At 56.8% G+C, this 25356-nt stretch overlaps 1 protein-coding gene and 1 long non-coding RNA gene across 2 annotated transcripts; both read left to right on the forward strand.

The window, feature by feature from the left end:
• Window positions 1-1741: 1741 nt before the first annotated feature.
• SLC38A3 (solute carrier family 38 member 3) lies at window positions 1742-15732 on the forward strand. Its single transcript, XM_042927520.1, has 16 exons — window positions 1742-1793; window positions 9277-9431; window positions 9522-9603; window positions 9771-9886; window positions 10428-10501; window positions 10584-10676; window positions 10779-10860; window positions 11972-12054; window positions 12147-12205; window positions 12402-12566; window positions 12646-12725; window positions 13006-13106; window positions 13341-13465; window positions 13550-13694; window positions 14626-14729; window positions 14820-15732. Exons 2-16 carry the CDS (start codon window positions 9331-9333, stop codon window positions 14922-14924), a joined length of 1515 nt encoding a protein of 504 aa, XP_042783454.1. The 5' UTR covers window positions 1742-1793; window positions 9277-9330; the 3' UTR covers window positions 14925-15732.
• Window positions 15733-20706: 4974 nt separating this feature from the next.
• On the forward strand, window positions 20707-25055 carry LOC122213383. The gene is made up of 4 exons (XR_006199487.1): window positions 20707-20774; window positions 21111-21186; window positions 22095-22183; window positions 24305-25055. It is a non-coding gene; the product is annotated as an uncharacterized LOC122213383 (long non-coding RNA).
• Window positions 25056-25356: the final 301 nt, after the last annotated feature.

A 25356-nucleotide genomic window follows, 5' to 3' on the forward strand; every position in this document is an offset into this window, starting at 1 on the left:
CAGGGCTGTGTTTGCCCTGGCTGGGGCCCAGACCTAGCATCAACAAACAGGCAGCCCCTCCCCCGTCCTGGCCACAACTAGTCTGGTCCAGGGACCCCACATCATGCTGCCTTCGGGCCACCCACAGCAGCTCAGCCCAGCCGGCCCCTGCTCCCTCCAGTCAGGATAGAGGACCCCAACACCCACATGCTGGGTGACCTTGATGCCAGGCCTGGCCCCTCAGGAACTACCAATGGGAGCACTCAGCCCTTTGCAAATGACTTCTGTGAGCATCCAGGATGTATGTGGCCTGAAGGTGGGGGAGGCAGACCCTGGTCAGTACCTCTCCTACTGACTGTCCAATGGGCAGTCCTCAAGCCCCTTTGGAGGATGAGAGACTTAGGGTCCCTCATGACAAGGTGAGCTCTCATCTGGGAATTACACCAGCCCAGATCGGGAGGGAAAACCAGTGCCTTCTTATTTTTCAGCCATCAGAAGTGCAGGGGCTTGGATGCTCTGAGGGATTGCCACCATCCCGGTGCCTTTCCCTTTAGTCCTCCCAGCTCCCTGGCACTCCCAGCCAAAGCTGAATCCCCTGCCCTTAGCTCACATCTTCCCCTTCATTCACTCCTCTCAGGCCAGAGCCATTTCCCTGTAACACAGAGGGAAACTGAGATAGGCTAGGGCTTGGCTGTGATGGTGCTGTGAGTCAGTAGGAAGAGAATCCAGGAGTCCTGCCTGACTCCCAGCCCAGGACAGGGGAGAGGTTAGGCCTGTCCCCTGAGGGCATTCCCCCCTACCAGGAGGGGGGCAGACATGACACAGAGACGTCCAGCTTGGCTAAGAACAGCAGAGGCCATGGGATTAATCGGATCAGAGCCAGTGGCTGAGAAGCAAGGGACACAGCTGTTCTGGGAACCCCCCCCCCCCAGCTCACCCCCAAGGTCAGGCCTCTCCCAGCTCCCTGCTGGGTAGGCCTGGGGGCCCTTAACACCTACCACCCTGAGCACCAAGGTCTTGGGTGGGAAGCAGGCAGGGGTGGGATAGGAGCCCCTAGCCAATAACAGCACGCCCTAAAACCCCTCCTCCCAGGGCACTGAGTCCCAGGCCCTACTTCCCACGGGCAGACATAGCTGTCAGTTATTCCTTAGAAATACGGAAATGGGAGGCATGGCCAAGGGAGAGCCCAACAAGGCGAAGCGCAAGCCCAGCGTTGCTCCCCTCCTGTCCTCACTGACCCTACCCCTGTCTGTTCCAGTCTCAATCTCTTCTGAATATCTGGGATGAAGACAGAAGAATTGATGCAGGAAAAGCCCCCGTCCTCACCCCATCCCACCTCTGCTTGGAAGAGTGAGGCAAGCAGAAAAGACATTTTGTGTCTGGCTGATGTCTGAAAGTTCCCCACTGAAAGCACCCTTCACCGAGGTTAAGCACTGCTCTGTTCGCTTCTGGCCTCCGGAAGGTGAGAGGAGAGCATTTCAAGGGTTAAGGGAACACTCGGAGACCTCAGAGAGAATCTGCTCTAGACTGAAGCGTTCCGCCCGCAGGACTCAACTGAGCCCCTCCAGGAGCCGCTGCTCTCCTACCTAGGGGCTCTTTAGCGTTCGGGCTGCCCCTTTGCTCCTGGCGGGCCGGGGCCCCCGCCTCTCCCCAGGCCAGCCCCTCCTCCTGCCCGCCGCCTGGGATTGGCGGGCCGGGGGCGGGCCAGGGGCGGGGCCGGGCGCCCTTCATCCCCCGTCGCTGTGCTCAGCCGGGAGCAGAGCGGACAGCGCCAGCCTGAGCGGAGCACCGTGCGTCCCCACCCGCCGGGCCAGGTACCGCTGGGAGCGCCGACCCCCAGTCCAGGGCACCGGGCGGGCAGAGCTCTACTGTGCACCCTCCCGTCCGTAGCTGGGCTCTGGGCAGCGCCTGTTACCCGTCCCGTCCCGGGCAGACACCCCAGCCTCCCGCGAGCCAGAACCCCGCGCGCTCTGGGCTCAGGTCCGGGGACTCGCCAATCAGGGGTCAGTTCTGAGCTTGAACTGGTATCCTGGGAAAGGCATTTCGCCGCCTCAGGGCCTGTCGGCAGGGCCGGGAGGGACAGCAGGAGGTCAGCAGCACTCGGGGCTGGGGCCACAGGACGCCTTGTTGGGGGCTCGGGCGGTGAGCGATGGGCTTCCCGAGGCAGGGCCCACGGGGACTAGCTAGAGAGGGTCCCGGAGGGGGGCCTAAAAGGGCCCGGGAGCGGGCTCTGGAGCGCTGCCCCGACGGGCGCCTGACAGGCAAATCTGCCCGGCTGGCACACCGGGAGTCTGGGTATATTTATCCCGGCTGCGTTGGGCAGGGGCTTGAGGGCAGATCGGGCCAGGCTGCCTGAGGGGCCGTGGGGCACATGTTGGTCCCAGAGTCCGTGCCATTTGCAGCCGGGCCAGCGGGCACGGCAGGAACAGGGCGCGTGTGGCTCCCTGGCCTGAGGGCGGGGCTCTGTGTGCTCTCCTTGCTGCCTCATTCCCCGGTGGGGGTATAAGAGCTGGCGCCGCGCACGCGGGCGGAGGGAAAGGACCAAAACCGGGTTTGCAGGAGCCCGCCCCCGTTCCATTGGCCCCTTCGATTGGCCACAGCGAATGCGTGCGTTTGTTTACACCCGGGGAGGGGGAGGCCAGGGGAGGGGCCTGTGGGAATCCGCCCTCTCCCCCCAGGGCGACCTGAGCGCTGAGCTCAGGTGTAAGCTCTAGGACAAGTCTGAAAGGGACTAAGTCAAAGGTCCTTGCACCTTGCACCCTGCGGGACTCCTCGACCCAGGCCCATCCTTCCTTCAGTCGCCCAGTCCTGTCCTTTCTTCCATGACTTCCTTGGGCCACTGTTCTGGAAGAGGCCTTTGGACCTTCCACCCCTTCCTCTTCAGGAAACAGTTGCATGGGAGTTCAGTTCCTTCAAGAAAGGAAGAAAACTCTTCAGAGCTTCTCAGTCTGGAGCCTAGAAAGCTGAAGAGATCTGGGGACAGTTCCATTTTGAGATGGGGAAGTTCTGCACAACCATGGAAGTCTTCCTGCAGGAAGCACTAGATGTAGGAGGAATCAGGGTGGGTGAGGCCAGGTGTGGCACGTCTCCAAGAGGGCTGGAATGACTGGAATCATTCCATGAGAGTCTCTGACCCTTTGGGGTTGGGGACAGGGGACTGGTTCTCTGGGGAGGGGAGGGGTATATGTCTCAGAACCTCACTCTGCCTGAGCTCATAGAGGCCATGTCCTCACTGGCTTCTCAAAACACTCTTTCTTCAGTACTGGTTCTTTTGGCCCTCATCACAACCTCACCACACACACCCAGTCCAGAGCTCCAGGTGGCCAGACCATGAGAATCAGTTGCTCCTGTCCTGGTGCCTGCTGCCCTAGCAAGTAGCCATGGAACCTTGGGCAAATAGAGAAAATGAGGCACAACAGGTCTCTGGGTAGTGTCGGGGAAGGTTTTTGAGCTAAACTAAGTGTACCCTGAAAGTCCAGGCTGAGTGTGGAAAAAACAGGCACTCATTCTAAGGGGAAAGCATGTTTTAGGGGAGTGGTTGGCTGCAAGGGAGGTACAGTTTGGTATCTGTGTGCACAGAAAGCCTGTGTGGGATGTGTATACTATGCTGTAGTAAGATAGGAGCTCTGCAGGCACATGATCTAGTTCAGACATGACCAGGGTCCAGGGGCCACTTGGAGCTGGGTTGAGATGGGTTGGGGGCTTGCCAAGGGCCTTGAACCCATTCTATTCCTTTTACAACATTTACTGAGCACCTACTATGTGCCCTGCAAACATTCAGTCTGGTGAGTGGAGGGCTGGCCTTTAACTCTGGATAAGAAGACAGATGCGGTAGTGGGGGGGTGGGGAGGACTCTAGAAGACCAGGCGGGGCTTCTGGGGGCCAAAGGGAAGGACCAGCTGCTGGGGCAGGAGGGGCTTTCCGGTCAGCGGCCTGGGGTGGCTTGGTTTTGAATTTCCGCTCTGCGGGCCACGTCCTGTACACAGCCTCTCAGCCGGCACGTCTGCACACGTGCATGACTGCTGAGAATGGGGGTCACCATCACCTCTGTGTATCTTTTCCATTGTGTGGGTAGACAGTGCTGGACTGGGGAGTGGTGAGCTTTCCAGCTGGGCCTGGACCTGCAGCCCTAGTGGGCTCAGACCCACTGTCTGGATGTCCCTGCACCTAGCTAACGGAGGCATAACCTGCTCTTGTAGGAACCTGCAGATGCTGGGCAGCCTTCTTGTGGGGTCCTCCAGGGTTCTGCCTGGCCATCCCTGAAGTGCCCACTGGGCCTGCAGCTCACTCGCCTGGGCCTCTGGGTCCCTCTTCCCTCTCACTCCTTCTGGGGTCCTCTCTGTCTTTCGTTGGCTGTCTCCCTGTCTCTCTCTTTTTCCATTTAGCTATCTCTGGCTGGTTGGCCATCGCTGTCTCTCAGCTCTCTGGTTGTCTGTCTCTCTCTGTCTCCCTGTCTGAATGTGTATCCACCTTCCTCTGTGTGTGTTTTCCTGTTGGTGTACCTTTATATCCGTCTGCATTTCTCTATCTCCCTGTGCCTCTCTGTCTCTTTTTCTGTCCAGATCAGTATTCATGCACTGCATGTATGTGTTTTCTGCCCTTCCTCTTTCCTTGTCCCTCTCTTCCCTCCCTCTGCCACTCTGCTTCTGCCTGACATTGAATGGTGCCTCTCCTCCAGGCCAACCTTGCCTTTAGCCCCTCCCCCCTTCCACTGGGGTCTCCAATGAGTCCTGAGCTGCCCCAGGCCCCTGCTCCAGCTTTCCTTGGGGCCAGAAGTCCGGCTGTCCAAATATTTGGCCGCCTCCAGGGGATTCCGGGTCAGCAGGGAGGAGGATGGGCTGGCTGGCTCGGGGTCTCCCCTGCCCCTGGGGGGGCCACAGGCACGTGATGTCCTGTCCTTTGCCTTGGCTGGGCCTCCAGCTGCACGTCCCTCTCAGCGGGCTGGCAATGGGGGGAGGGGGCTGCTGCTGGCTCTGGCCCAGTCTTGACCAAGAGGTTCCAGCTGCAGCCTCCACTGGGGGAGCAAGGAGGGTCCTGGGCGGGGTGGGAGGGGAGGCCTAGGGGTCTGGGGCAAGGTCCAACTCCAAGCATCTGTTGGGTGTCTAGCAAATGTACCCTGTCACAGGAAAGTCCAACTTCCGGCCCCAGCTGGGCCCCTCAGATCCTCCTAGACACTTCCGGATGCCCAGAACACAGAAGCACAGACCCCACACACCAGGGCCAAGGAGCTAAACTATGAGCGATCGGTATTGCCAACACATCAATGTTCTGGGCCATCTTCCTTTCCTTGGATGTGCCCTCTCCTCCATACCACCCCCCTCAGTACCAGCCAGGTGTTGACCTTGCAGTGGCCATTTGCCCAGTGTTGTTGACGATGAAGGAGTAGTGGAAGGGGTACTGGATCTACAGAGGTCAAAATCTGGAGTTGTGCGTCTGGAGGAAGGGCTGGGGGTGCACAGAGCTGTAGTATTCTCCTCTGTTCAGAACACCCTTCCATATGCCCTAGCCCTAGCCCCCAGACCTCAGCAATCATCTCCTCACCAATCCCTGGGGCTGTGCCTTGAGAACATATAGTTCAGACATGTCCATTGAATCTAGTTTCCTTGTTGACTGACAGCTTGTCCTAAGATGATGTTCTCCTTCTGAAGCCTGGAGAAGAAGGTGGGCAGGGAGTGCCAAGATAGGAGGGGCACCTTGTCTCAGCCAGGAGGGGACTAAGGATGGCTGAGCTGGAACTGAGAGCAGCCTTCATCCCTGAGCCTCCAGGGATAACCACAACAGACCCTCAGGCCAGACCAGCTGCCTCTCCCCTGAGATCTGGGCTGAGGCTAGGACTTCCCATGCATCAGAAGCCTGGGGACCATGGCAACAAGTTCTATGGGGTCTGTGCCTCGATCAGCACAGACGGCCAGGAAGGACTGAGGGAAGAACAGTGTGGATGCCTCCCTGTAGCCAGCCTGCCACTGCAGACCCATTTATGTCCCTGAGCATTAGGGAGGAAAGCAGGGCTCAAGTCCCTGGTGGTTCCAAGGACCTCAATCCTGGGACAGAGAGGTATGTGTCCTACAGCAGCTGATGCAAGCAGTGGGCCTGTGGTGGCCTGGATTCCTGGACCTCGAAATCTTTAATTAGCCAAACTCAACACCTGCCAAGGTGTGCCTGACAAGTTCTCACCCTGTGATGCCCGCGTGGGCGAGCGTTACCTACTGCACTATCCCTGTGGCTCCTGGCCTCTCCTAGCCCTTATCTCCCAGCAGAGCAAACAGGGCCCAGGGCAGTGGCCCAGGCCATCGATTTCCTGCCCAAGTCCATTCTGCACCCATGACCGATGCTATTCTGATGATCTGCCCAAGGTCGCAGTGACAGCCCCACACTAGAACCTGACCCCTCTCTGGAAGCCCATGGCATGGTCTGGGACAAAGGCCTTGGAGAGGATCCTCACTCTGTCCCCAGCTTTGCCAAACTTCTGGGGACCTCTGCAGGGCAGGAGGACACTGAGGTCCTGAGTGGGGAATACTCTACCCGTGGTCACACAGTAAGGCAGGGCCAGGCCAGGACTCAGACTCAGAATGTCCACTGTGGACTTTCTCAACAGTGGGTCAGATTCTGCTGGCAGATTTCCCTGAGTCCACCCTGACTCCCTGATACAAAGGAGCCTGGGAGGTGGTAGGCCTGAGGGATGGGAGCTGTCAGAAATGGACTGCCAGCCTCAGGGAATGGCTGAGAGTCCACATGCCAGGCTAGCACTCCACTCTGGCTGCTTAGCCCTTAGCCCTGCCCTACACTGAAGTACAGACTAATTGACCTGGCCTTCAAGGCTTTGTCAGGTTTGTCTATAGCCATGGAACCTTCATTCTGCCTCATACCACACCTTAGAGCCTTTGCCCATGCTGTGCCCTCTGCTTAAGGCATTCTTTGCTATTCCACACTTTTGGGACTCCTGGAATTTCAGAAATGGCTCCATCACCTCCTCTGCCAGGAAGCCTTCCTTGATGCCTCTCTCCCCCCTTTTTTGAGTCCCAGCACTATGTGGCTCATATTTAGTTGTTGCAGGAACTATAAGGTGGGGGCTATGTTTGGGGATTTTGTCCCTTCTAGACCAGAAGCCATTTAGGGAAGGATATTCCATGTCCTCTCTGGGACCTCAAACCAGCCCAAGATCCAGCAGTGACTGGTTGTGAGTATCAGACAGGCTGTGAAGGTCTAGGCGTAGGTCCTGCTGGGGGGATGGGGAACCTGGAGACAGGAACTCGGGCACTTTGGCCATGACCATGCCATGGGCTGTGGTCTCCCTGGAGGTAGTGCTGGCTGCTAGGGAAGGATATTAAGGCAGAGAAGGGTGCTTTGTCCAAGCTGCCAACTCAGCACACTCTGAGGGCCTGTCCCAGCCTGCCCAGGGTGGGAGGCCCGAAAAGGGCAACCCTAGCTGAGAGCCAGGGGGTACTCTGGAGTGACTCTGGAGATGAGGTGCTGGCATCTCCACATCCAGCTGGGATCCTTGGAGAGGTGCTGATAGTGAGGCTTAGGGCAGAGACTCATCCAGGGGAAGAGGGCACGAGAGATGTTCACATTGTCGTGGACCTGAATGGACAGGGCTGGAGGTGAGATGGGTTCAGATGCCAGCATCAGAAGAAAGAGAGGCAGGCCGAGGGGGCCCGAGGGTTCCAAGTGTGGAGTCTCCAGGACCGAGGTTCCTGGGATCTGAACTCTGGTCTGGGGCTGCCTGGGGCAATGGTGGGCTGGTCATCTAGTCAGTTCTGTGTGGCTGCTGCCTCCAGGACACTGGGGCCTGAGGCCTGAACCCAGCCTTCTGTCCCCACACATAGCCCCAAGTGCTAAGAACCCTGGTGTTCTGGGTTCTAAGCACACCTGAGACCATCAGGATCCGGAGTGGGGATGGGGGGTTCAGGGCGGGATTCAGGATTCCCAAGCAGAGGGCTTGTCATGGCACCAAGCCTAGGCTCCGATAGGGACACCTGGCTGGCTCAGTCAGTAGAGCAGGTCACTCTTGATCTCAGAGTTGTATGTTTGAGCCCCATGTTGAGTGTAGTGATTACTTAAAATTAAAATCTTAAAAAAACAAAACAAAAAACAGGCTAGGCTGTGGCTGACCTGCATGGCAGTGCTGCCCTGTCCCTGATCTCGACTAGGGTCTTAGCTCTCCTTCTGGCCTCTCTGGCCTTCAGGATGTCCTTATAGATCCTGGGGCACTGTGCCAGGTACCTTCTGGGCATGGGGTAGGTGGCTTCCAGCCCCAGTGATGGGTGGGGGGCAAGGGTGGGGGGGAGCTGGCTCCTTAGAGGCCCAGCAGAGCCATGCCCTGAGGACAGGGAAGGGAGGACTGATCCAGTGGCCTAGACTCCTCTACAGCTGCCTAAGACCCTGAGTTCCTGGCCTGGGGTTCTAGGAAATGGAGAATCTGCTCCAATGGTCCACTACTGGAGGGTGGTCACCTAAGGGGTAGGGGTATTCCCCTAGCAGGGGAAGAGAGGCTTGAAGGAGAACATGGCCCTGAGGTCATGGCTGTGTGGAGAGTGAGGACTGTGTGGCTCAGAGAATTCGGCCCTGGGACGCTCGTTTCCTGGATGGCCCCCTGAGGGCCCTTTGCAGCCAGGCGGGCAGGGCCCAGGTGTCCAGCCACCCAGCACCGCCTCAGGCCTCCTGGCTCCGGGGGGGTAGCCTTTGCGCCTGCCGTTCCCAGCGCCAGCTCTCAGACCACAGAAGGCCCTTTGTTCTGGCTGCCAGCAGTGCCCGCCGGGCGGCTGGGAACAGGGCCCACAGCCCTCACCCTCTCCCAAGGCCTCCAGCCGTCGGGCAGTGCCATTCTAGGTTGGCTAGGAGGCCCCTGGCACACAGGGCCGGCACAGGAAACCGTCTCCCGGTGTTAATGTCAGGGAGGGGGTGTCAATCCAGGGCCCACCACCAGCGCGGGGTCTGGATTCCTGGGACTCAGCATCCTGGGGTCCAGGCACCACTGGACTCTGAACTCAGGTCATCCAGCTGATCCTCACTTTGCAGATGGAGAAACTGAGGTCCCAAGGGCTTGCCTGGACTGGTATGTGAGTGGTGGGGGGAGTGCTACGTACTGGCCAAGGTGTCCCATCAGGATGTCTCGGAGAACTCAGGTATCTGAGCTCTACTCCCCCAAAAGGTCCCGGGGAGGCAGCAGGCACAGCTGCATGTGCACATAAATCCTGAGTGAGCTTCTGGGAGGTGTGATGGGCTGTAGACTCCCCATGGGAGGCTGGGCCATGGGTCCTGGGAGAAGGGATAACCAGAGGGACCATTGCTCTGCAGACCTTTGACTTGTGTTGGTGTGAGAGTCAGTGCTCCGGGTGGCAGACCCTGACCATGGAGGCACCTCTGCAGACGGAAATGGTGGAGCTGGTGCCCAACGGCAAACACTCAGAGGGGCTGCTCCCAGTCACCACCCCCACGGCTGTCAACCAGAGGTGAGCAGAGGGACCCAGTCGTGGTCAGGGCAGGGAAGGATGCAGAGCAAGGGCCGGAGCTGAGCTGACTGCTCTGGCCTGTGCCTACAGGGTCGAAGGCCCCAGACGGAGCTGTGTTGAGGGCGAGGGCTTCCTACAGAAAAACCCCAGCAAGGAGCCACACTTCACAGACGTGAGCCGGGGGGCACAGTGGGGTGGGGGGCTTGGGAGATTTCATGCAGTAACAAAGAGCTCTGGGGCAGCGATGGGGGGTTAAGGGACAGTGAGGGGGAATATTGGGATACCCTCCATGCGTCGCTGTCTCTTCCCCCCGCCCCCATCTCACTCTGGTGCCTGCAGTTTGTGGGGAAGACTTCATTTGGGATGTCAGTGTTCAACCTCAGCAACGCCATCATGGGCAGTGGCATCCTGGGACTCGCCTATGCCATGGCCAACACGGGCATCGTCCTTTTCCTGTGAGTGCCCTCAGTGAACCTTCTAAAGACAGGAGCTCTAAACAGTCCACCAACCATGACCTCCCAGGACCCAGGCTGTGGGTGGGCTCAACCCAAACCATGGCTAAAAAAACCAGCCATGGCCAGACAAATATCCCTCATTTCCTGGTAAACCCACTGAGATTATGACACAGGCAAGCCTAACAGACCTGAATCTATACTTCTACCACCGTTTACACATGATGAACGAAGCCCCATGGCCAGGCCTTGTGTGGACACACGTGTCCTTACTTGGGAGCTCTGCCCTGCAGTCTAAATGGAAACCATGTTTGTTCCAAGAACTCAAGGAGGTAGTGCTCAGAGGGCCCCTTCTAGGTCATGGCTTACCCTGGGTCAAACTGAGCGGTGTTCGCCCCTGCCGGGGCCAGTTGAGCTTGCATCCACACCTGTTGGGGGCTCCAGACACCTGGGTCACAGACCCACACGCCCAGGCCTCCCAGAGCTCACCACCCCTGCCAGCCAGCGAAGCCCTCAGTGGCTCCTTTTCGCCCATCTTCCCCAGGTTCCTGTTGACAGCCGTCGCCCTGCTCTCCAGCTACTCCATCCACCTGCTACTCAAGTCCTCAGGGATCGTGGGTGAGCCCCCAACCCAGCCTGGAGCAGGGGAGGGCTGGGCTGGGGAGAGCACTCCTGACTATTTTGACTCCTGTCCCCACAGGTATCCGTGCCTATGAGCAGCTAGGCTACCGTGCCTTTGGGACCCCAGGAAAGCTGGCAGCGGCCCTGGCCATCACACTGCAGAATATTGGAGGTGGGCCTGGCAGGCAGACCCAGACAGGTGGTGGGCAGGTGGGCGGGCTGAAGACTGGCTGGTTTGGCTGACCCCAGCACCTGCCCGCCTCTCTCCCCCTAGCCATGTCCAGCTACCTGTACATCATCAAGTCCGAGCTGCCTCTTGTCATACAGACCTTCCTGAACCTGGAGGAGCAAACTTCGTGAGCCCCAGGGTGGGGCGGGGCTGGGTGAGGGTAGGAGGGAGGCCTTGGTCTACCCCTCCACATGCACCACTGGCCCTGGGAACCCAGGCTGGGCTAGTGGGAGAGATGAGACAGTGCCTGCAAGTGACTGGTGGAGGGGCAGAGAGCTGCCAGCAGAGCTAACATTCAGTCTACACTCCTTTAGCACCTAGGGGAACCCCCTAGGAGGGCCAGATGGGGCGAGAGGTGGGGTGAGGCTGAGGAAACTGGGCCCCACCTGGGCCAGGACACAGCCTGTGAGAAAAGGAGGACCTGAGAGCTTCGGGCTTAGCTCTAAGCACCTGCTATTCCTGACCAGGGCTTGGGCTTTAGCGCCTGCCGCCCCCTCCCCCTCCTCCTCCCCTCCCCGCCCCCCCCCGCCCAACCAAGAAATTAAGCCCTTGGTGTCCCAGTTGCTCATCATCAGTTTAGCCAGCACTGATGGAATCAACCATGTTTTGTGGGTGGGGACAGAGAAGACAGCCATGCCCTGCCCTTGGCCACACAGCCCAGGCAAGCAGAGGGGGTTTGAAGTTGAGAGCAGCTCTGGGAGGAGGGAAACAGCCAGGATTCTTCCCCCTGGGTCCTGGGTGCCTTTCCCAAGGAGTTGGCCTTTGGGCTTCCCTGGGAAGGAGGGTCTCCTTCCTTATCCCTTGAGTTCTCTGCGCCATTGCGGGGGGGGAGGTGCAGGATGGTGCAGGATGCAGATGCCAGGAGGGACCACAAGGGGTACAGGATGTTGGAAAGTCCCTGACACCCCCATGGAAAATGTTCCACCTCCCCAGAGCCAGGGTCTTTCATCCCACCCACCTCCTTGGGCCCCTTGGGGCCACCCCCTGGGGAAGCTGGACCCAGACCTGTGTGTCTTGAGAAAAACAGCAGCAGTGACTATAGCCCTAATGTCTACCAAGCAGGAGCTGAGCTCCTTAGTTCTCCCCTCGCCTAGGCCAGTGCTGAGAGAATGTCCATTTTGCAGACTCCGAGCTATGAACAAGTATTTTTCAGGTGGCCCCGATTAGGTATGGAGGCAGACGGCCTCACCCAAGTCTGAGTGGACTCTGATGTTGGCTCCCCACTCCTATTCCTGCAGGGACTGGTACATGAATGGGAACTACCTGGTGATCCTTGTTTCTGTCATCGTCATTCTGCCCCTGGCACTGATGCGGCAGCTTGGTGAGCGTGGCAGGGCTAGGGCCTTGGAGGGGAATGTTGGAGAAATGCCTGGGAAGGGACCCCAGTCTCACGGCCCTTCCCCCACGTTGCAGGCTACCTGGGTTACTCCAGCGGCTTCTCTCTCAGCTGCATGGTGTTCTTCCTAATTGCAGTGAGTCACTTTCCGTGCTGGTGGAGTGAGGGGACAAGTCTCTTGGGGGGCTCCTCTGTCAGGGGCAGGGGGCAGGTCTTTCTGGGAAGCCTGGGTCAGAAGGCAGCTCCTTCTGTCCTGATCTAGATGTGTTTTCATAGTGACTCCCAGGCAAGCCTTGTCTGGCCCTGATACCCCCATCTTCTCTGCAACTCAGGTCATCTACAAAAAGTTCCATGTGCCCTGCCCTCTGCCTCTCAACCTCGCCAACATCACGGGCAACGTCAGCCTCATGGAGGTCACCAAGGAGGAGGCTCAGCTGCAGGCTGAAACAGAGGCTGCAGCCTTCTGCACCCCGAGTTACTTCACACTCAACTCACAGGTTCCAACAGGCCAGGGCAGGGGCTATGGGCCGGGTGAGAGTGAAGGGCTGCCCTGACGCAGTCACCATGTCTATCTAGACAGCATATACCATCCCCATCATGGCCTTCGCCTTCGTCTGCCATCCCGAGGTGCTGCCCATCTATACGGAGCTCAAGGAGTAGGTGTCTATGGTTGCAAGGGGGGTGGCTGCCTTAAACTGGTTTGGGGAGAAGGAATGTGGTCCTGATAGGGTGGGGGCAGGGCGGGGTGGGGAGTGACAGGAGCCAAGTCACTTTATCAAAGATCTCCATGGCTTCCATGAGGGGCGACTGGGGGCAAGGAGGAGACGTCCTCAGCTGCCAAATGGTGAGGGTGTGGTGCCAGAGAGGCCCCAGGGCATACGGGGATCTCCGGTGTGGCCCAGCTTGGCACCCATCCCCTCCCCTGCTTCCCCAAAGCCCCTCCAAGAGGAAGATGCAGCACATCTCCAACCTGTCCATCGCCGTCATGTATGTCATGTACTTCCTGGCTGCCCTCTTCGGCTACCTCACCTTCTACGGTATGGCTGGACCGTGGGGGCAGAGGCAGAGGCCAGGCTGGGGGGCAAGGGGCTGGCCAGTGGCCATGGCACCCTGCATACTGGAGGTGCTAACTAGGTGCGTGATGCCTAACTGTGCCCTACAGCTGTGGAGGTGAGTCTGTTGCCACTTCCCACAGTGTCAGGGTCAACCCAGGCTCAGAGCCCGTCCCCCTCCCTGGGCCACCTGCTGACCATCCTCCCTGCCTGCCACAGACGGGGTGGAGTCGGAGCTACTGCACACCTACAGCAAGGTGGACCCATTTGACGTGCTGATCCTCTGTGTGCGTGTGGCCGTGCTGACGGCAGTCACACTCACAGTGCCAATCGTTCTGTTTCCGGTGAGCCGGTGGGCAGGTGGACCGATGCAGGGTGGGACTTATGGAGCTGACAGACTGGTGACTCTTCCCACCCCCATCCCCCAGGTGCGCCGTGCCATCCAGCAGATGCTGTTTAAGAACCAGGAGTTCAGCTGGCTGCGGCACATACTCATTGCCATCGGCCTGCTCACTTGTATCAACTTGCTGGTTATCTTCGCTCCCAACATCCTGGGCATCTTCGGGGTCATTGGTGAGGGTCTGGCCCAGCTGTGTATAGAGGCAGGACATTGGCCAGAGAATTTCCTATCTAAATCCTGGCAGATTCCTGAGATCATACCCTACCTTTAGTGACAGCTGCTGGCCATGTGCACAACTTGGCTTCCTGTCTGAGATTTTTGTCCTGAAGGCTATTCTAATCCCTTCTGTGGGCTCAAAACCAGAGTCTGTTCCCCCTTGCTGAGGGATGGGGTGGAGCCCGGATGCCAGGGACCTCCACAAAGGGTCTCATTGGGTCTTGTCCCCATTTCACATATGAGGAAACTGAAGTCCGTAGTGATTAAGGGAGTAGCAGAGCCATACGGCTGGTAAGTGGGGGGCCTTGATTTAGCTCTAGGATCATGGAACTATAGGTTCAGTGCTCTGTCCACTGTCTCATCCCAGTTGTGGCTCTAAGGTAGAAAATCAGACAATTCTGAGACATCTTTGGAGTGACCCAACTCACAAGACTGACTCCTCAGCCCAACTCTGCAGGGACCAAAACACAGACCTGGGGGCTGATTGTCATGGATATCATAGACATGACTATAGGTTCTCTGTGGCCAAAATCTGACTCAAAATGATTTAAGCAAAGAGGAAGGTATTGGCTTAAATAATGGAAAAGCCTTCAGGAATAGCTATATCTAGGAGCCCGATATCTTCAAGGCTTTGTCTTTATCTTTTGGCTTACCTTTCCTCTTTGCTAGCTTCATTCACTGACAGATTCTTCTACTGCCAACAGTACTAGCTTTCCATCCAGTTGGACAGAGAATGGGGGGCAGGGGGACTGGTGGGCTCTCCGGAATCAGGCAGAGCTCTCAAGTAGAGTCTCAAGATGAGACTTCCCCAGCAAGGAATCTCTGACCTCACTGAAGGGTTCACCCCTGGACCTTAGCCAATAGCTGGATATATCTCATTCTTTGCAGGTGCCACATCTGCCCCATGCCTCATCTTCATCTTCCCCGCCATCTTCTACTTTCGCATCATACCCACCGAGAAGGAACCTGCAAAGTCTACCCCCAAAATCTTGGTGCGAGGATCCGGGAGGTTGGTGGGCTGGTGTGGGGCTGAGGGAGCTGCCCTGACCTCACACCTGACTCTTGACTCCCTGACCCCATAGGCCCTTTGTTTCGCTGTGCTTGGCCTCTTGCTGATGACCATGAGCTTGAGCTTCATCATCATTGATTGGGTGTCAGGGACCGGCCGGCATGGAGGAAGCCACTAGGAAGACCCCCGGCCTGTTCTGTCTACTCGTCCAAGTACCCCTGCCCAGAGTCTTCAGCCCCTGCTCCCATCCAGTGGCCAGTCAGCGGGGAGAAGAAAGACGTGGTTAACACTATGGCATTTGTCCCCTGCCTCACGTCTTCTCTGTGGAAGGTTTTTGTTACAGCCAGGACCAAGGCCCTTGGACCACTACCTTGCTGGGCTCCCGGGCTACAGGGGCTTCCGGAGTTGGGAGCAGGGTGGAGCTGTGCCCTTGCTCCCGTCCTGTTGCCTCAGATCCCACTCAGGCCCCTGCCCTCCTTGCACAGATGCAAACACTGAGGTCCAACAGCTGCCTACACAGTCTGTAGGGCACACAGAGTTGGAGCCCAAGCCTGCAGCCATCTCCCTACCTTGCTGCTGGACCTTGGTCTGCACTCTGGGGCCTCACCTCCCTCAAAGCACTTGCCTTCCCCCACTTCTGTCCCGGAGGCCCCTTTCAGTCACTTGGACTCAAGCGCTTGGATACTCTCGTCTCCTTCTCCCATCCCCACCACCAGAAGCAGACCACCCCCATACCTGAAGCCATCAGGTTCTTTTAAATGTGAGGCTGGTGTGGGCACCCCCAGGGACCTGCCCCTTCACCAGTCCTGGGGAGGCTGGGACTCCCCCCACCCCAAGTCTGGGCCATAGCTCACATTCCATTTCTGGGAGAAGAAAGAGGCTGGGGCCCAGAGCGTCTCTGCCCCTGGGAGCCAAAGACCCCAGGGGCTGATCCGGGGTAGGAGTGGAGAGGCTGTCAGCTCCCTTTTATAAATATTATACATAATACCAGCTATGTTGTGTATTCTTGTTCCCCATGGTCCCTGAGCTCCTGGCAAGTGGGTAGAAGTCGGGATATGGATGGAAACGGGAGCCTCTCCTGCCCCCTTCCCTGGGATGAGGGTGAGGATAGGGCCCCTTCCAAACCAGCCAGTGGCATGCTCAGGCCCAGCTCTGGACCTGGGCCAGGCTCAGCACAGACCTGCTTTCTCACGGGGTGAGGTGGGGAGGAATTAATGAGGCCCCAGGAAATGGGACAGAGAGAGGCTCCGGAAGGAGGCAACGTGAGGTGCATCCCCAGTAGCTCCAGGGAGGGTCTGAGCAAGGGGGCAGCTGAGCCCTGAAGAAACCCTGCTGAAGGGCCCCCTGCCCTCCCTGGCTGCCATGTCAATCCTCTGCTAATGCCTTGAGTCTGAGGACAAAAATCCAGGAATTCTGTGAGTTGTCAGGCTGATCTTCTATTAATGGTAAAACCCACTGTGAATAAAGGTGGGTTAATGAGTTCCCGTGTTTGGAGCCCTGAGTTTTGAGTAGGGGGTCCAAGGCAGGGCAGGACTGGCCAAAAGATGCAGGGTAGTCCCAAGTGCCCTGGCCCCGATGAAACTAGGAAGCTGCTCATTTCCTGGGACAGGCCTCAACCAGCTGGTACCCAGCAAGACGGAGCCGCCTGGGCCTTGGCACCAAACCCTCATTAGGAGAGACCCTGCACCCGGCTAGGCCGCCAGGGAAAGGGCAACAGGAAAAATCCAGTTTGAACTGGCGAGGCAGCTGCCAGCTTGGGAAACCCCTCAAGAAAGAATTTCCTCAAGCTGGTGGCTGGTAGGCCCATGGCTGTGCCAACTGATCAGAGGGGGGCTTCCCGAGTCTAGTTCCCTTCAGCCCCAGGCGCCTGACTCCAGCCTGGGGACTTACCCAGGAGCCCTGCAGCCCCAGAAAAGAGCCAGACACTGGCCGAGAGGTGGCTGCAGCCCAGAGTGTCCTGATGTGAGGGGCTGCCCTCTGGGGGTCTCTGGCTTCCTCCTCATCAGATTAGGTCATAGCCCTGCATGGAGCCTTTGGCTCCTAGAGAGTGGGAGGCAGTGGAGGACAGGGTCCATCCTGCTGAGAGACCTTGGGGGTCTTTTCTCATACTCTGTCCAAAGAAGGCTGCAGGTCAGAGCAGCAGCAAGACTGCCTGGATTCCCTAAAAACCCCAGGCCTGGCATTAGACCTCTCAGACCAAGAGGATGTGTTGACAGTAGGTCCACCTGCTTCACACACACACACACACACACACACACACACACACACTCACGCATGTGCGCGCACACACACACGGGGTGGAGGAAGGACTCTGGCCCCCAAGAGGTCTTCTCTGCCTGCTCAGCAAGGTCTCCTCTAACATGGACCATGAGCAGCATTCTCTAGGGGGGAAGGGGCAGGCAATGTGGCCGCTAGACTATACCAAGTGTCCACATGACTGTTTGAAAATGAATATCTCTTGTTCCTGGCTGTCAAGGTCCAGTCACTCAGCCTCCATAAGGATGGGTCTGCAGGCCCTTGGTCATAGTCATTTTTGTATGTTTTGAAGAATTTCCTAGGTCTTTTTTTTCCTTCTTTCTTGCTTTTTAAAATTTGCTCTGTTTGGAAATGAACGAGTGAAAGCAGCCAGAAACTCCAGCACAAAGGTCTTCTATATTTATTTTCACTGCTTTTCTTATGACCACTTGTAACAGCAAGACAAGATGATATAGACCAGGTAAAGGGGCCAAAGTCAGCCTTGGTCTCTTCTGACCAGCAGCTTCCCCCTGCCCACACCCTCCTCACCTGTGTGCACATGTGTACATTCACCTATTGATGGAAGAGGAATTCACTCATTCAACGAATATTTATCAAGATTTCCCATGTGCTAGGCATCCTTCCAGCACCTGTACACACAGCAGTAAACAAAGTGAAGGCCCTTGCCTTCCTTGAGCTTACATTCTAGGTGTGGGACTGAATTCAGACCAGAAACATGAAACATAATTAGTAAGTTACATTATTTGTTAGAAGATGGTCATACCATAGGTACTAAAATGGCAAGGTAGGAGCAATAGAGAACAGGGGGTCTGGAGGTGGGTCAAGGTGGCCTTCACTGAGAAAAATATGCTTTTCAGAGATTTGGAGAGGGAGGAAGTCATGTGGATGCCTGCAGGGAACATTCCAGCCAGAGGGATCAGCTGGTGCAAAGTTCAGAAGAACATACCTGTGAGAGGAGCAACCAGGAAGTCGTTGTGGCTGCTGTTGAGTGAGGCAGTAGAGGGAAGGAGGGACAAGTGGGGGCTTTTGAGGGGGGAAGATGTGGGGCCTTGCCAGCCACCATAAGGGCTTTGGATTTTTCTCTGGGAAAGGTGAGACCCAATGCCAATTCTTGAACAGAGAAGGGGGCAGGATCTGATTCAGCAGCAACTCTGGATTATTCCAGCTGCTACATGGAGCTTAGACTCTGGGGTGTGGGATGGGGAGCCAAGGGTGACAATGACACACAGCCTATTGCAATTTCAGACAGACATGTCAGGTAGCTCAGCCCAGGTAGTGGCACAGTTGGGGTGAGATGCTGGACATGTGCTGGAGGTAAAGGCAGCAAAGTTCCCTGATTATTTGGACATGGGGGTGGAGTGGGGAAGAAACAAGTCTAGGGTGACTCCAAGGCTGTCTAGGGTCCAAACTGCCACTGCATCCACTGAAGGAGGCAGTTCTTGGGAGGGAGATCAGTTTTGCCCATGAAAAGTCTTAAAAATCGACTAGATATCAAAGTGGGGATGCCAAGTCGGCCACTGGGTATGAGACTCAAGTTCAGTAGAGTGGCCAGAACTGGACCCAGAGTCTGGGAGGCAAAACCAGTGGACAGTAGTTAAGGTCAGGGGCCTGGATGAGATGAGGGTGGTGAGTGAAGACCGAAGGGCAGCAGTCAGTATGGAGCCCTGGAACACTCCTATTAGGAGATAGGAGAGCCAAGGTGGAATCAGAGAAAGAGCTAAGCAGGGGAGCCAGGAGGAAACAAAGGGGGAAGAGGGCATGTGGGAGCCAGACGGGGGTCAAATGCTCAAGGAGGTGAGCATGGAGCTTCAGCTGGGTTCGGCAATGTGTGGGTCACGGCTGTTTTGTGGAGGGAAGGGCAAGCCTGACTGGAGTGGGTAGAGGAGGAAGAGGTAGGACTGGTAAAACTATAATGTTTTTGTTTTGTTTTTGAGAGAGAGAGAGAGAGGGAGAGGGAGAATGAGTGGGGGAGGGGCGGGGAGAGGGGGACAAAGGATCCAAAGCGGGATCTCTGCTGACAGGCTGACAGCAGCAAGCCTGATGTGGGGCTCCAACTCATGAACCCTGAGATCATGACCTGAGCTGAAGTTGGGCACTTAGACTGAACCACCCAGGCGCCCCAGGACTGGTAAGACTACAGACTGGTAAGATCTGTGTGAAGTGAGGGGAGCAGAGCCAACAGAGGCTTTTAGGAAGACTGAGAAGAAGGTACTGAGGAGGAGAGATTGGACCATGGGTGGGAGGTTGGTGAAGGCCAGGGCTGTAGAGATAGTGGGCTAGAAGACAGTAGCTGGAGGTTGGACAGTTGGCATCAGGGTATACAGGGTGGACACTGCCTGGCCTGGCCAAGCCCTGGTAGCCAGGGACATGAAGGAGCACATGGAGGGACCCAGAGGACTCATCCAGATGTCTGCCTTGATCTCAGTTTAAAGTCATCCAGCAACTGATTTTCAAACAACTTGGAACAGGAATAATTGACTGGAAGTTACTTAGAAAGTGCAGCCCTGGAAGAAATCTGAAAGAATAAAACTGCTTTCAAAACCACATAAGGCTGCAAACCTGCCCTGCCACGCACGGCAGGACCTGGACAGTATTAGACTGCAGCTTGATCCCCCATACTCCCAGCCCCAACCCGAGTTCTGCAGAAGGCGGCCTCTGCTGTCCCCTGGCGGCCAATGGCGGGAGTCTGGGCTGTGCTGTGACCCGCCAGACACCTTGTAGGGCTGGGTGGCTGGAATGGTCAGCTATGGCAGTGCAGCCAGGCCCTGAGGCTCCAAGGCCGTCCAAAAAGTCCTCCAGCCTGGTGTGTGGGAGGAAGGCAGGCAGGAAGGCTCCAGGCGGGACGTGAAGGGAAAGGTGGTCAAAAAGGGGCCAGGACCTCAACGTTTGTCATCCTGGGTAGGTGAGCGAGGAGCTGCCAGTCCCACACGTGGCCAGGTCCTCAGAAGGCCAGACAGGGACCTCTACAGGGTTGCCTGATCTGGAAGGAAGGAAGGGGCTGAACTCCTAGAGCCACTCTTGACCTAGCCTTCTGAGACCCCCTCCCCACATGCCCGAACCCCTCTCCTTATCCTGACCAAGTCCACCCTGGGGTCAAACACAACCGTCCCCAGGCTGGGCACGAGGGAAAGACACGGGGCCATCCGACCCCGAGGAAGCCAGGAAGTGGCTGCCCGGGATGGTCCCCCAAATTGGCGCCTGATCTCCGCTGTGAATTTGGGGAGGCGGGAGAGCATCCTGGAACAGAGGGTGGGAAGGTGCCACGACCAGAGGGAGTAGAAGGCGGCTGTTAGGGCACGTCCTGGGGATGGTCCGAGAGAACGGTCTTCCTCTATGGCTGGGAAGGCCAGGCAGGCGGGGATCAGGCGAGGGCCACGGGCGCTCCAAGTGGCAGGCAGATGGGCGGAGGCCGGGGCCAGGGTCGGAGACTAAACAAGGCGAGAAAGCAAGCCTGGTGGGGATAACCTCGAGTGGCAGCCGGAAGACAGCAGCGGCAGGAGAGGCAAAGGCTGCGCGAAGGCGGAGGAAGTGCTGGGTCGGCCTCGGCTCCCGCGCTGCGCCTGAGGCACGCCAGAGGGCGCCGCTGCCCCGCGAAACCTTGCCGGGCCTCCGGCGGCCACAGAAGTCCAGCACTCCCGCCTAGAGAGGACCCGGAAGAGGCGGGGCGCGAGCTCAGAGGCCGCTTCCGGCTTTAGCCCGGCCTGGAGGGCGGAGGGCGCTGGGGCGGGGCGTGGGCCCGAGAACTTGAGGAACCGGGTTAAGAAATGGGGAGGTGTGAGGGGGCTGCGCTGCGCGGGGTGGCGGACGGTGGCCGGAGGCCGCGGGGGGCGGGACAGGCGCTGGTCTGCGAGGCTGCACCCTCGCAGCTCTCTGCCCTGTGCCTGAGCTCTGGGCCTTTCCCGTTGTGAAATACAGTCCTGGGGCTCCTGGGGAGCCTTAGCTCTGAGCAAGCCCTGGGGGCAGGGCATAGAGTGCTTCGAGCCGTGGAGAGATGCGAAGGGAACTCCAGCAGGGGAAGTGAGGAGTGCTTTCCCCCACAAAGGTGGGAAAGCAGGTGTGGGGCGCGAAGAATCTTTTAAACTAATACTCTTTAAATGTCTATTTGGAGGAGAGGCCAAGTCTGTGGAGAAGGCTGAAAGGGGACCAACCAGCCCAAACTTGCTAGAAGAAACAGTTCAGCCCAGGTATACATACACCCCACTCCATGTCCCCGGAGCTACCTTCTAGGCGACAAGGGACAACCGTGTCTCCTTCAGCTTTCCTCCATCACCTTAACCTTCTGCACCATATAGTGGTCCCCCTCTGTCTCCCTCCCTTCTCCCTTCTCCACAGGGGCATTACTCCTCATAACTGCCAAAGGGAACTTTAAAATAGCAGGTCATGTCACCCTCCCTTAAAAACCCACTAGTTGTGGGGTGTCTGGGTGGCTCAGTCGGTTAAGCATTTAACTTAGGCTCAGGGTGTGATCTCATGGTTTGTGAGTTTGAGCCCCACATCAAGCTCTACACTGACAGTGGGGAGATTGCCTCTCTCTCCCTCTTTCTCTGCTCCTGCCCTGCTCGCGTGATCTCTCTCTGAAATTAATTAATTAAAAAAAAAAAAACAAAAAACCACCCTAGCTGTTAAACAAAACAAAACGTTAGTTGTTTCCATCACAATTAAATTTGGAATAAAATCTAAACTCGGCCCTGATGATCTGGCCCCTGCTACCACCCCCTGGTGCTAGCCCACAGCCTGGACATCTGACATCCCATGGTGGCCTAGAACCTTTGCTCTGGCTGATAGCATCCTAAAAACTTTTTTCCAGCAGTCTGAAGCAGGCCCCAGCCAGGCTCATTCCTCTGCGTAGTTAGCTTCAGTAGTAGCATCTGCTCCATGCAGTGTGGCAGAGCAATGTCCCCTACTCCCAGGACTCAGTGGCCAGCATCCCTCCCAGGACAAGTCCCCTTTCTCTTGCCCCTCTACTCCCAGTTACCATCGGCAGGAAGCCCCTGAGCCCAGGTGGCTGGGCCTTGGAGGCACCTCATGGGCTGCTTGCTTTTGCATCACCTTCATTAGGCTGTTTTTGCTCCTTCATTAAATTAAATTCCAGGAAGCATTGCTAATGAAGGCCCTAACAAGTCGCGGGAGAGGCTACCAGCCCCAGCCTTTGGACAGCATGACACGGAGGGCTGCAACAAGGTGAACAGAAGAGTGGCTCCTGGGGATAGGCTGATTATCATTTCCCAGGCCCTCTGAGGACCCTGGGTTTCTTGGGGAGCTGGCCTTTAGAGGCTGTGTATGTGGCAGACACAGTAGCGAGTTGGACCATGAGCTCTTCAAGGGGAAGGAGAGGGGCTGAGCTCAGACTTGACCACCAAGCCCCAAGGGCTCCCTGGACAGTTCTCCCCTACTCAGTAGCAGCTTGAGTGCCAGGACCAGTTGTATTTGCAAGGCCAGGCATGGGTCACTGGCCTAGAGATGCTGATGCCTGCTGCAGGCTCAGATGTACCCTTACCTCAGCATCTCTTAGGGACTTGGGAACTCCTTGACTGCCCTACTCAGTGAAGCCCTATGGCAGTCTTCTCTCACATCACAATATGTACCTCTTGCTCTTGCTATTCTGGCCAAGCTGACCTCCTTTCTGTTCTAGGAACACCCTGTGTCTTTCTACCCCAGGGTCTTTGCACTTGCTATTACCTCCACCTATTACTCTTTGGCTTATCACACTGTTGGTCTCTTATCATTTGAAGATCTTCTCAGACTGTTACTCCTGTGTATACTCCCAGTGGCTCTCTTGTCACCCTGTTGATTTCCTCTGAAACTGTTTCTGTTTCCCTGTTTACTTGTTTGGCATGTGCTCCTGAAGGGCAGGGTCCCAGCTGCCTGTCTCTCCCTAGGGTTCTCAGCACAGTGGCACAGTAGACAATGGTTGAGTAGATGACTCATCTTCTCAGACCCTCCTGTCCCCATGTCAGGTGGAGCCCCCTACCCCATCCAGAAACTTCTGGCCTGGGTTCTTCATGCCAAAGCCAATTATCTTTGAAGGAGGCAGATGACCAGGAAGGGGGACCCTGGACTCCAAGACCTCCCAGGCTTGGAATTGTTTCTCTGGAGGGAAGAGAAGCCTGGGAAGAGAGGTTTGAAAGGAAGGAGCAGAGAGGGAAGGGTACCTGACTCCAATCTCAAAACTGCTTCTGGGCTAAGAAGCAGGAAGGGGGAAGTGCAGGGGATGTACCCAGGAGGTGGAGCCTGGCTCAGGGCTGCAGGGAGGGAGCCAGCTCTGGCCACTGAGATCTACAAGCAGAAGCTGCTGAAGCCCTATCTGCAAGGCCTGTGATTTGGTGATCAGAGTTGCTGGGGACTGCCACCTGGGAGCTATGGAAGTGGGGTGGTCAGGACCCTGGACTTTGGGTATCCCTGTAGGGTCCTGCCTGTTCCTGGACTCTGAATGAGGGCAGACACACCCACCCCGAAACTGTCTTTGAGGAAGTACTCATAGCTTCCCCTTCCTGGAGCCTGTGGCCTGGGGTGTCATGGCCCACTGAGGGGGTCTCCATTCCTCACCCTGCTCAGCCTGGTGCATGGTAGGAACTCAGTACAAGCTGCACCTGCTCTGTGGAGTGTGGTGAGCCCCAGGGCTATTCTAGCTGTCAGAGTGAGCAAGGGAGTTGAGTGAGCCGGCAGCTGCCACTTCTCCATTCTGGCCAGAGTGCTGTCCTCAGTTCTGCTGGCTGTCATTTCACTGTCTTTATGGTCTAGTCCAGGTGGTGCTGGACCAGTGTGCACAGAGACAAGTCCTGCTTCCTTTGGGGCCCATGAGGCCCTGGCTAGGCAGCTATCCTCTGCTCCCAAAATGACATCTCTCAAAAAGACTCCTGGGTTCCCAAACGGGAGGGAAGCAAGCTGTCCGTGTTGTCTCTGGATGACCATGGATGGGTCCCAGCCCCTTCTGATTCTCAATTGCCTCAGCTGTAAAGCAATGGGGTTTCTCCAGCTCTGACCCTTGATTTTCTCCCTGGCCCCTCCCCAAACCTGGTCTCACAGTTTCACCTCCAGATTCCCTGTTCCTGCCACATTCTTCCTCAGCTCTCTCCTCCCTCTACCACTCCCCACATCACTTCCACTAAGAAGCCTCCTTCCCAGGCACAATTAGTTCCTGCCTTCTCTGCACATACAATAATGGCAAATACTGTTATAGTGGCAGCAGGATTAGTTGTTTACAGCTTTCCTAGTTCCAGGAGGTGGGGGGTGGGGGGAAGGGGGAGAACCCCTGGAAAGGTTGGGGGAGAGTTTGTGTGATTCATTCATTTCATTTGACAGATATTTACCTGCACCCTCAAGGATTATTCTGGGCCTGGAAACAGAGACCCAGATGGAAGAGACTCACCAGCAAGACAGTGGGATCTGGGCCTGGGGTGGGGAAAGCTCCAGGACAGTGGAGTCCTAGAGGCCCAGCTCACAGCCATGGAATGAGAGATAGGGAGGAAGAATGAGTGGAGAGGGATCAAGGGGAGGAGCAAGAGGATGGAGTGAACAAGGTCAGTCACATGGCTTGAGCGTGGATGTGTTAAGTGGGGGGAGATCAGGTGGACCTTGGGTGGGGACAGGGCCTTGCAGAGATCACTATCATAGGACTCACCCCTACTTAGAGTTTTCCATGTGCCACTCACATGGAAACATTTTACATTTTACTTTCATTTCCCCCCTTAGTCCTGACCTTAGCCACTGCAGTGGGTTGATGTTACTGTTAGGCTCATTTACTGATAAGAAAATGGAGGCAGAGGGAGTTTCTGGTATTTCTCCAAAGTAATATGCAGCTAGTAAGTTTGTAGACTGCTCCTCAGAGTTCTTGCTGTCAGTTGCCCCTCTACCACGTCTACTTCCTACACAATCCAAACCAGAATGTCTGGGTTTTATCCTCAGGGCACTGTGGAGCCACAGAAGGTTTATGAGCAAGAGAGTGATGTGATTTCTTTCAGCAGGATCCCTTGGCTGCCATGTAGAGGATGGATTGTAGAGGAAAGATGAGAGCCAGGGAGGAGGCTGGAGGCCCATGAGAAGAGACAGAGAACAGAGACACACATGTGAGGTGGGGGTTGAGGAGGGGAAGAAACTGACAGGGTGTAGGGGTGGAAGGGGGGGGGGCTTGCTCTGGCTGGTGAGAGACCACAAAGTGGAGAGACTAGGAGCAGGGGCCACTGGAGGTGCCTAAAGTGTCTAGGGGAGGTTTCAGAGCAGTGATGGACATGGGGCTGGTGATTAGGGGAGAAGCTGGGCTGGAGATGACAGAATAGGATTCAGAGCCCCAGGAATGGAAGGGAGGCATGTGAATGGAGTGGCAAGCAGAGGCCTAGCCCTACCCTTGGGGCCCC

The sequence above is a fragment of the Panthera leo genome, chromosome A2 (assembly GCF_018350215.1).
Source record: "Panthera leo isolate Ple1 chromosome A2, P.leo_Ple1_pat1.1, whole genome shotgun sequence".
Classification (NCBI taxonomy): domain Eukaryota; kingdom Metazoa; phylum Chordata; class Mammalia; order Carnivora; family Felidae; genus Panthera; species Panthera leo.

Excerpts from the sequence above, each read along its gene's own strand:
- SLC38A3 (XM_042927520.1), top strand. The coding sequence starts at position 9,331 with ATGGAGGCACCTCTGCAGACGGAAATGGTGGAGCTGGTGCCCAACGGC. Across the intron at positions 12,567-12,645 it reads ACTTCACACTCAACTCACAG|ACAGCATATACCATCCCCAT; the intron begins GTTCCAACAGGC and ends ATGTCTATCTAG. Across the intron at positions 13,695-14,625 it reads GGGCATCTTCGGGGTCATTG|GTGCCACATCTGCCCCATGC; the intron begins GTGAGGGTCTGG and ends CATTCTTTGCAG.